General features: G+C 36.4%; 1 protein-coding gene across 1 annotated transcript in view; it reads left to right on the top strand.

Annotated features, from left to right (window-relative positions):
* Nucleotides 1–10,788, top strand: part of LOC127192792 (ephrin type-A receptor 6) — an 877,103-nt gene extending 866,315 nt beyond the window's left edge. Inside the window, exons 17-18 of the mRNA XM_051150102.1 lie at nt 8,758–8,907; nt 10,446–10,788. Coding sequence (XP_051006059.1) covers nt 8,758–8,907; nt 10,446–10,560 — 265 coding nt within the window. The 3' untranslated portion in view covers nt 10,561–10,788. The remainder of the gene's footprint in view (nt 1–8,757; nt 8,908–10,445) is intronic.
* Nucleotides 10,789–12,185: the final 1,397 nt, after the last annotated feature.

Below are 12,185 nucleotides of genomic sequence, written 5' to 3'. Positions count from 1 at the left end.
TTGGATGTTATGCCCGAGACTTATCATTATTCTTGTCATCACAAGGGCCAGAATGACTTTTCCTTGTCTTGTCGCTGGGTCCATACTCCTAATACTATCCACACACTCTGTTTCCAATCCCAGAGAACTGAGGCACTTTAGTGTAAAGAGATTGCCTGGCTAGTTTTGTGTTTATAAAACGATGACTAGCACCTCCATATGAGAAGCTCATCTATCTCCCAAGTTGCAAGAATGCATGCCTGTCCTAGATTAATATTGGATTAAGGAAATGTGACCATTGATCTTTGCTGCTCAAACATGTCAGCTGGAGAGATGGTTCAGTGCATAAGAGTGCTTGCTCCGCAAACATGGTCATCTACACTAAAAAAAAAAAAAAAAAAAAAAAAAAAAAAAAAAAAAAAGCCAACTATGGCTGGTTGTGCCTCTAGCCCCAGCAGAAGAGATGGTAAAAGTAGAAGCTTTTAGCCAGCCAGCCAAACCAAAGTAGCAAGATTCTGATTCAGTGAGAAATCCTGTCTCAAGGCAATAGGCCAGAAAATATGATTTAGTGTCCTGCTCTAGCATCTGCATAGCCACACTTATGTGCATGCAGCATACACACACACATGCACACATGCACATACACATGCGTGAGCACAGTCATGCATGCACAATAAAGAACCTGAGTGTATAGTGCACAGTGACGCATCCCCTTTTCTCCAATGTCCCCAAACTCCAGGTTTCTCTCATTTCCACATCAGCACAGACATCATCCTTTCACTGACTACATTCCCATGACGTCATCCTTTCACTGACTACATTCTCATGACGTCATCCTTTCATTGACTACATTCCCATGGCTTTTATTCCATTCTAATTGCCTTTTTCCTCAGGAATTCACCTGACACTCTTGACAAGAGTAATAAGTGGAGGGGAAATTAAGATGACTAAAGAGAATGGGGAAGGCTCTGAAACTCACAGTTTAATAGTTTTATGTCCCCAAATTAGAAATTTTGTAAATCCCATTGGTAGCCTTTCCTTGCAAACAACTGAGTGTCTGTAGGAAAGATATTGATCCAAGCCTCTCAGGATCGGAAGAGTGCTTCTCATCATTGTCTCCTGCTGACTTTCCTCTGCCTGAGGCTTCCCACAGGCATATTCACATTTCTGTAGAGCTCCAAGTACACTATTTGAGAAAGTGTATGGTTATATATGAGATCATGGTAATGTCCTCAATATAATGTCCTTAAACGCAACTAACTCCTACATAGATTTTTCAAAATTACCATCTTGATAGTAAGTTCATTATCAAAGCACTCTCACTAATCACTTTACAATCATTTCCTCTCAAAGAGTTGTCACATAGTGACCCATGGCAGGATGGGTTATGTGCAGAGGAGCATTTGAGTCAATGCCTGACTGTACTCTATTCCTTCCTTCTATTTGTTCTCTTTCCCATGTCTCTCAGCATCGACCTTGTAGTTCCCAATGCCAAGTAGGTATAATTCTATAGAGTCCAAGGATGAATCTGGCTGTCTGAAGCTGAATAGTACAGAGTGACCTGACTATCATACAGTGTCCTGTCACTAGGCCCCACCTACATTCCCCACCCTACCACATCTTACTGCATATTCATTCTCCATCCTTTCCAGTGCTCTAGGCTCTGACATCTACTAGGCTTACCAGATGACAGCTTACTGCTGCACATTTTGGCAGAGATGCCATGCAATAGGTAATAATATTCCTAGGGCTTAGTGTATATAGGTCACTGGTAGAGCCCTTGCTTACCATAAATAGATACCTAGTATCCCAAAAAGAAAAAAGGAAGCAAGAGAGTGGGGCAGGGTAACATTTCCAATTCTCCTCTAAGACCTCTGCAATCACTGGGAAACAATTCTCTCACAACTTTGTGCTTTTTAAACATCAGTTCAAAGATGGTATCTGGGAATACGCAGCAATTGCTCAGATGGACAATGCTGGTCCATAGTACTCAGTGGGGGCATCAGTCATGTTCTGCCCAAGCCAAGGCACATTATAAATATTCTTACTATGCACTGGCCATGGTTAGGGATCTTGTAAACATATAGTTCTTAGGAACATTGACTATCGTCTTCCTTAGTACACACAAATGTATGGTTGACTTTTCTTTCTTTTTTTTTTTTTTTATGGTTGAATTTTCAAGCACTTATTTTCCAGTGAATGAAGAAGTGAGAGAAACAGTCACGCCAACACTGTAATACTTCTGCTTCAGAAAATGATAAGAAACTTAAGGCCAAATATCACTACCGTCTTACATTCACTTAATAATTTTTGACAATGTAATATACAATTTCCATTCATTTTCAAAGGATTTTTACAACACTGCAAAGACAATATGTAATCAAAATCTAGAAGTTGTTTATGTCCATATACAAGTCATTTACAGAGGGGTTCGTTTTGATTTTTGTTGCTTGTACTTTTTTGACGTTTATCATACAGAAATAACTGCCCGGTCGAACCTGTGTAGAAGTTGCACAATAATCAGCTTTGCGGAAGGAAGATAGAATGTGAAGCATTGATCAGAAGGTGTGAAATTCCCACTGCCCATTAGAAAATCCAAACTGAATGAGCTGCAGGCACAAGATAATTATAACACTTGCCTATACTGTGGGAATACGGATCCACACGCTGTTATGAACAGTAACAAGTAGTGCCACTTGTTGAGACTGTACTGTGCGCTAACCATTGCACCTACTGCGGACGTTCATCACTTCTTTCTTTAATTATCACTCCTACAGTTCCCATGCCTCAGCCAAGGACAGGGAGGCTCAAGGAGGCTGTTTGTCATAAGAACGCAAGAAGTAATCATTGCATTAGTCACAAGGTCCATCAACTGCAATGTCCATACTCAGTTAGACTACACAGTATAGCATGACAGAAAATCTCCAGATGTTCCCAGCCCTGCAGTGTTATGAACCTATGAGCATAAGAAGATACTTTTTAATTTTTCCAGTTATATTTTCTTTATGTTATTTATATGAAGTCTTATCGAAAGAGTTCATAGATGAAGTTTATTTAAAAGCCTCTTAAATGTTTTGGTTGTAGCACAGCCCATCACTTTATTTTTTCCTGAGTAAATACAAGATGAGGGAGCAAACACACTCCCTCATAGAGATAAACAGCAGACATATAGTCATGTATCCCCTAAGCATCCTCTTGCAATGTGCAGGCACTTGACGGATGCTAGTTGAAAACAGATATAACTACTACAATATAGAGAGATGAGGAAAATATGGCAAGAGCATAGTTCCAGAATTACATCCTTAGGCATTTGTATAGATTGAATTTTCCGGTGCTATGCACACCTATGTTGCTTCTCTCTCCTTGCAATGGCAGACATTACTAGCCATCATGACACTTTCCTACTAAGCTCCCATACTATGCTGCTGACATTGTTTGTGTGGTGCTGGGGATCAATGACGTGGTGATATATTGGCAGCCACTGTCAACGCATTGCAGCTGCGTGTCATATGACATTTGTTTTCACTCTGGAGTATTTCATCACAAAAGGAATTTTTCTTTGAGGTCCAGGGATCTATTAGTCTCACTTTAGGGACCATGTACCTGGTACTTTACTTAGAATTGTGAGGGACCATGTGCCTGCTACTTTACTCAGAATTGTAAGAGATTACTTTAAAAGCATTACCCCTGTCATAATTTATCTCTCCAGGTATTCATATCTACAATTTTAACTATTATTCCTGTGTGTTTTTCTAGTTATTGATCTTATTATGCATATTAAGTAATCTGAACAATCAAAAACAGAAGAATTACTGAATAAAATCTGATAAAAATTAATGCCTCCATCTTAGCACAGTTAAGGATCACACTGCAAATAATATTCATTCACTACCCATAACCATTAAGCAGAGGCAAGATATATTACATGCTTCCAAGCATTTGATACTACAGGATCTTTTGAGTCAAATCATGCTTTAAATTTTAGCCTGAAAAGTATTCGTTAATTTGTGATCAAGTTAAATAATAGGCTCTACTGAAAAGAATGCAATGTAAAATCTTGAAAATTTGAAAAATACAGAGTAAACTTGTCTTTTGGTGACTGTATAGTGTATACATTCGAGTGTTGGCCTATGAATTAAACACGTATAGAGAATAAGCATTGAGTCATGAGAACTTCATATGAAACTGGTAGTAGTCCCCAGTACTGAGAATACAGGTGTGAGCCGCTACATCCAGCCTACAATATAGACTTTTAAAAGTGCAAGCTTCTGGCTGTGCTATGAAGATGTTTCAGGTGAGCAGGTGAGCAACACCACTCATCACCAAAGATGAGAAATTTCCACAATCTCAGCAAAAACAAATAGGCTGAATTTATCACTGTGCAGGTTTGATAAGAAAGGGCATGCACTGCTTATTAGGGAAAGTTGTAGAGAATTTATGTGAGGGTGACAGCGCCCAACTCGGAAAGCCAAAATGTAGCACCATTTTTCAACTTCAATATAAAATAAAGTGAAACAGAAGTTACTGCACAGCAGCTGTGACCAATGTGTAGCCCTGACCTTACTAAATCAAGTGCAGTCCAGCTGCCGAAAAGGCTGAGAGTTAACTTGGTTACTAACGTGTGTGCAAGAAAAGAAATTATGACATCATGAGGTTTTGAGAGCAAGTGTGGATGCTTTTCAATGAGGAAATGGGCCATTTCGTCGTTAGTTTTAAGGGTGTTTGTTTTCTCACAGTTTTTCTATATTAATAGCATAAAACTAGCGAATCACGTTTCTACTTACCAGTTGCATCAAACTGTAAAATTTCAAGAACTACTCCAGTGTCATCTCAGTGTTGAAAAAGAGACTCCCCTGACTTTACCTGTGCATCAGGAAGAATATGAACTAGGTGTCGAGGTGAATGCCTATAAGCCCAGAATTCTAAAGGCTGAGGCAGGAGGATTGTGAGTTTGAGGCCAGGCTGAGCCACATAGTGAAATTCTATTTCAAACATAAAGAAAAGCAAAGAAAATAAGAAAGGTATATGAGTAGGAGAGAAATATCACTTCAGCTTATTTTGTTCCATTTTAGCAAAATTATTTAACAAGTCATTGGAGTTATGAGAGCCCTATTTTTCTGAATTAAGACATTCTCCTTTCTAACCTTAGTTATGCCAATCATCAATAAAGGTGCCCTAATCTTCAGTGAGTCAGTGTGTGAAATACAGCAGTATTTCCTAAAAGATATGCTACAGACATATAGACATATGATGAAATAATTCAAGAAAATTATGCAGAAGCTAATTTGAATTCTTTTACATATTCAGAGTGCATGCTTAACAACTGAAGATTCAGAGGAATGCTGTCATTTAAAAATCTAGTTAAGGTGCCTCCTTAGCACAATTGGTAGCATGTCAGTCTCATAAAAATCTAGTTAAGTCTGTTTGCCACAGTGGTACTTACTTAGTATTTCATACATGTATTTTTTTTCATACATTTATTTTTATTTGATGATATTTAATAACATATATACAGCTAAGAAGTTTGGAAGAAACATTGTAGCAATGTTTTAAAGCAGTAGCTTTGAAAATCTTGGGCATGATTTATTTCTGTTTTGTGTAAAATTGTGAGGGATTCTACTATTAACTAGAATGAAGCAACATGCAGTTAAACAGCTTCATCATTATGGCTTAGGTTCCAGAATAGGAATTAGAAATATAGTAGAGTTGAATAGGTTCTGTTGTAGTTTTGGTGTTTCATTTTGTTTGTTTGTTTTTGTTTTTCCTGACGGGGTTTCTCTGCGTGTTTCTCTGGCTGTCCTGGAACTTGCTCTGTACACCAGGCTGGCTCCAAACTCACAGAGATTGACTCTGCCTCCCGAGTGCTAGGATTAAAAATGTGTGTCAACACTGCCTGGCATGAACAGTTTTTTTTTTAATTATTATTAAGGGAAACCATAATCAGTGTAGAGTGTGATGTACACAAAGATCTTTTACATATAAAGAAACCCTCTGCCTTTTCCTGTTATTTCCATTCATACTCACCTCTGCTCTACACTGGAGCTTAGTTTAGAAAAAGAAAACAAATCAGTGTAGCAAAGAAAAAAGCTCAAGGAAGGAACCCTAGGTCTTTAGCAGGGACTTGGTCTTGCATTGCACATAACATGTGCTCCTAAAAGACTTTAAAGGAAAGGTAAAGACTGTTTAGGATTAATTTTGATTGTAAATGGTCTTCAATTTTCACCTTAGAACCTAATGCTTACTCCCATGTATATTTTATCAGAAAGATACCAATATTCGATAGCATGTATAAACCCATAAATTCTTCCTTCATAGGGTTTAGTCAAGTGTTTTTATATATTATGAGATTCTAGTTCAATTTGTGCAGTTGAAGTATTGATGGCAAAAGCTTGATAAAATATTTAAAATATTGATGATCAAATTATGGTCTACAAATATTTTCATTCATTATAAAAAAATATTAAGGGGTATGGAGAGATGACCCAGCAGTTAAAGAGCACTGCCTGCTCTTCTAAAGGAACTAGGTTCAACTCCAAGCATGCAATGGCATCTCACAACTGTCTATAACTCCAGTTCTAGGGGATCTGAGAGCATCAAACACACACAAACACACACACACACACACACACACACACACACACACACACACCTAGGCAGAATACCAATGTACATAGAATAAAAAATAAATTTAAAAATTAAAAATATTAAGAACAAAATAATCGAAAGTTGGGCTAACTCTCAGTGTCTAATAAAACAGTTTAGTCATTCACTTGTGGTAGGAACTTTTTTTTTATTTAGTAAACATTGATTTGAATCAAATTATAAACATATTTTTAAAGCTCAGTATTTCTTTACTAGATAATATGAGTTCTGCATCTAAGAATGTTTAAAGATACATTTATTGTAATGCATCTATTATTATTGAAAACATTTTCGTACCAAGTATTTTTACAAACATTAAAAATTTTCCGTTATCCTATGTTGCCGCTCTATTTGGCAGATGAACCTGGGGAGAGTGGAGCCTTAAAATAAGATGGACTAAAGTCTCATGCAATAGCCAGCTTTATTCAGGGCACCAGACTACTTATATTCTGAGGGTATTCTGAAGGTTAAGAAATGTCAAATGAGCCAAGTTCACTTCAGTTGTATTCAACCACGAAGGCAAGGTCACATGAGCTTAGGTTGTACCTGTGGTTGGGAACATCATTCTGCGTAAAGCAGGTAAGATACTGGGTAATCTAAAGTAAACTGGATCCTATTTACTATACCTAGGAGGTGCACGAATAAATCCATGTTATAGATGAACAGAACTGTTCAAGTTATTTTTATAAAATTGTGTTTCTCAGTTTCTCCTTTAACCTGGCTATCACCCAATTGAGCCTCTATTATTTTATTTGCTTATCAAGCTTTACAGCACAACCCTGAACAGTTTTACTCTATTCTTACCTATCTAAAATAGTTTGACTTCCTCCCAGTGTAAATTCCTGAGATTCTTGTACTTTATGGCATTCTTTTCTCCAGCTCATTGCTCCTGATCTCTCCTGGACCTCTGCCTGTGGCTCAATCCCCTACTTCCTCCTCTAACTCCTCCCTCCCCTAGAGGACAGGAAGTCCAGCCCTATTTCTACCACCCCCCACCCCCCGCTCAGTGATTGGCTGTAACCTGTTTTATTGGCATATCATGGGACAATTGGGGAGCAGTGTTTACCCAACTTTGGGAAAGGAGAGTCTCAGAACAAGGATTTCAACCAGATATCAAATCAGCATTTGAATTACACAATAATCTTATACCTACAGGGAAGTCACAAGACTTGTTTTGTTTACTTGGAGCTTTCTTACAAGTTCTCGGAAATCTCCTCATACGGCAGCACTGTGTTCTGACGCTCCCCTAAGAAGAATACTAATTTTTTACTAGAATGATTTAAGTGCAAAATCCCAGCTTATTTTACTATAATTTTAAGATTAATTCTTTTTTCTCCTATTTTATTTCTCCTAACTTTAGCTAATATATGTTTGCTATGTATAAATATTATATGTGCATACGTATCTTTATACAATCACACAAATCTTTCACAGCCTTTTTCAAAATCATGCCTTCATATTATTCTTATTCTTAAATTATAAAAACATTCTCAATTAGAATGCTTTTGTATAGATTGTATTACTCTTTATAATTTAATATCTCTCACTATTCTATTCCTTGACTGATTTTTGCCTTCATATCTATGTTTTGAGCTAAAATACCCATACACTATGCTCAGATATATGTAAATCCCATCTGTGCAACTAGGTGCTATGATACCGGAAATTATTTTTAAATAAGACTATTATTTTGAATATTTAAGAAACATAATTTGAAGTTTGATCAACAATTTCATCATTAAAGGGAAAATCATCACAGCAAGTGTGGGACGTGTAAAAGGATATAGCTTCCTAACAGCTCAGAAGTGGTAAGCATAAACAGTTACTCTCCATGCAGAGAGAGTAGGAAGACAATGCTTCAAGTTTCAAAACAATTTCATGAAAAAAAAAAAAAACAGAAACAAAATTTTTCTAAAGATATATCAAGTGTAATGCCCATAGGGGCAAAAGACAGAAAAAGTCAAAAGAAATGACTGATTTCTTAAGTTTTTCTAAGTGCTTGCTGAATAAGACAGAAAATTAAAGTTCATTCGAATGTAGGATTAAAAATATTAGATATAAGAATATTGTAATAGGTGAAAATAAAAATGACTAATTCTGGCTTGTCTGGGTTTTAAATGTTTCGTTTCCCTATAGAATACCAGAATCCCCTGGCGATGTTGCCGAATTTCCACTGTTTGTTACAGTTGGTGACTGGTTGGATTCTATAAAGATGGGGCAATATAAGAGCAACTTCATGGCAGCAGGTTTTACAACATTTGATCTGATTTCAAGAATGAGCATCGAGTAAGTAATTCTAGGCTTATTACTGTAGTTAGATATTCTGCTCCTGAGATTTCAAACTCACACCAGTCAAGAACTCCTTTCCTAAGGCTAGTATGTGAATTCTGCCATTCCTGATTATCATTCCAGCAGAAGCAGGAAGTTAGACTTTTAACTATTTACTCCTTCAAAGAATATACGTAATTCAATAGCCTTTTGACAAGGTTGTAAATATTTCCAAAATGCATATTGATCTTATTCACACTGTAGATACTAAATCAAAAAGGTGTTTGTTGCCTTGGTAAAGTGTTAGTGCATATACTAATAGTGCATAGTCGATCTCTACTCTCTTCATTAAATCAACCTACTGCTCCCATGCCACATTAAAGAGATCCTTCTATGTATTATCATGATCAGACATCTTCCATTGTCTCAAAGATCATCCATTGCCTGCAGTCAATAAAAAAGTTCAAAATGTGGATTAAAATTTCATAGCAATTAGACGGAGCCATATGAAATCACTATTTTTTAAGATAGCAATACAATCTCATATGGTTCAAAACAATGACAGTTTTTAAGCCAAATAATGGATTTTATTGGTTCTTGTGAATTATTTCTCATATATGCACAAACAGGTACAAAGAATAATGTAACAAACTCCATTGTACCCACCACTAGGTTTGTGAGATGATCCATTCATAAAACACTTAAAGCTCTGTGTGTACACCACTTCTATCCCGTCTTCTACCCCATTTCAAGGTCATCACTATTCTGTATTAAGTGTTTATCAGTCTGTGAATATCTTATTTCTATATTTCACATAAATTGTAAAATTCGTTTTACATACAAAAAGTTATATGTTATTCTTGCTTTTTAGTTGTGTTAATGACTATAAATCTAGTTCATTAATTTGGTCTACTGTGTGAAATTTTCTTTTATGTCTCACTATTTTTACATTTTTATTAACACAAGTAGTTTCACATTGTACAACTTTTGTACTTTTTTGTGTGCCTTTTAAGCAAAGGAATTCAGTTGCTGTAGGGTTAGAATATGTACATATAGACTATGTACATTTCCACTTTTATTCAATTCTACAAACTTGCTAAATTTTGCTTAGTGTCATTTTTTTCAGATTATAGAGAGGCTATGAGAATTCAAATCATGCTCACATTATACCTCTACCCTACATGCTCTGCATTTTCTATGACTGTTGCAAATTTGTATAACTACTTGAATTATAAATAGCCTTATGCCTTCAGAAATGTAAACATTCTCTACAGATGTGAATTTTTTGTTTATATCATTAAATTTAAGATTACAGTATATTTTATGGAACCTGGGAGAAAATATGAAATTATTGCTATTCATTTATATGACTGTTTAACAGTTAGCCAACACATTTTTGTCAAATGTGACATGGTACATGTTTAACAAAGCTAAATATTCATTTTCTCTGACTTGTCTTTATTAACTCCAGATGCTCAAAAATCTCTCTTTCTCTCCCTCCGTCCCTCCCTGTCCTCTGTTTCTTCTCCCTTCTCTCTCTCTTCATACATTTTCAGTGACATTAGACGAATCGGAGTTATACTCATTGGACATCAAAGACGAATAGTCAGCAGCATACAGACCTTACGTTTACATATGATGCACATACAGGAGAAAGGATTTCACGTATGAAAGTACTATAAACACCTGTATTTTGTGCCTCAGCATTTCTACAAAGAAAGATATGCCCTCTACAACTCATCCTTCTGATCCTCCAGATGTCCCTTCACCACCCACAGGTTCCTGCTCAGACTGTGGCTGCACACCTTACAGTCATGCTTCCACCCTGGAATTCAGCATCATGCTACACAAGTTCTGTCTGAATAGCCTGCAGATGAAACTCTGGCCCGCTGCAGTGTATCGCTACGTCAACCGATAACTAACTAGCATGAATCTGTAACTTTGTATAGAAGTGTTTGGGAAGTGCTCGTGGACTTACTCTAAAGGAATGTGTCCAGGTGTGGCATCTTCAGAGACGTGTGTGGAGTTCGATGATACATAAGAAAGAAATAGTTGACCATTCTACCATGTTTTGTAATCAAGTAGCTTCCAATTTAACATAATTCTTCTTCAATCGTTTTGCTCAACTCTACAGGCTGTACTGCTTTTTTATTTTCAATAACTTAACTGTTGGCGCCTGGTGTTGTCACAATGATTTGCAGAAATGATTAATGACTCCATGTAGAGCATTTGTGTTAGGTGTGACTACGGTGTGAAGGGCATTGTTGGGGCTGGGAGATAGACAAAAATACTGTGCTTTTAAATCTTCTAAGGCTGGGTTTGTCTATATATTTTAATTAACTTTATAGGGATTTACACATTTCATAGTAGGTGGTTGTTGCGAGAGGCTTTTCCCCACTCTAATTTTTTTACTAACTATACAGTATTTCTCTACTATGTTACAAGAATCACCCTTAGAAAGGCCAAGAGTGAGTCCATTGTCCTAATGGTTTGCACAAGTCGGTGATGCATGGAGTAAACCTATGGCTGCTCCCTTGGATTCATCTTCACAAGTTTGAAAAGCAATTATCAAAACCTTGAGAGAGTTAACTGTTCACATTAAGACTTCTTTGAATAAAAGGTCTAACATAGTAGCTATAGATTTAATGGAAAATGATCTACGTAATTTAAGACAGCTTACAGTATTCCAAGGTAATAAACATTTAGTTGACTGATAACTGGTGTATTTCCAACTTTAACAGTTACCATATTTGGTTCCCAAAAAAATGTTACATGAACATGCTGAGTTGTTTTCCAAATCTTCTAAGAAATTAGTATGGATACTATAAACGATATAAATAGATCTCATATTTAAGCATATATTTGCATAAATATATAATGTGTAAACCTTGGTCCATCATTGTATATAAAAATAAGAACACATCTGAGATGTGTTGTCATAATATTCTCTGAGCCTTGCAGCAAGAAAAGCAGATATATTTTTCCTGTGAATTTGTCAGCTTATCAAAACAGTTCTCTTTTTTAAACAAACTGAACTAAAAAAAATCACCTGCTCCCCGTGAAACTACAAAACTTACCATCATGATGGATGAAGAATAAGCCATGTATTGAGGAAAGAAAAATACAGAGCAGGTTGTCTAAAGATGCAGACTTAGTGAACTAATTTCTGTGTGATGGCCAAGACAAAGGCATCCCTCTTTGCAGACCCAACTTCCTCCCTAAACAATACTGGGAGAGGGCACAGCTGTTTCCACTTAGAGATCATCACTTTCCCTTTCTTCTTGTTTGTACCATTT

Source organism: Acomys russatus, chromosome 8, assembly GCF_903995435.1.
Source record: "Acomys russatus chromosome 8, mAcoRus1.1, whole genome shotgun sequence".
NCBI lineage: Eukaryota > Metazoa > Chordata > Mammalia > Rodentia > Muridae > Acomys > Acomys russatus.
Note: the sequence above shows the minus strand (reverse complement) of the source record. Positions and strands in the feature narration are given on the sequence as shown.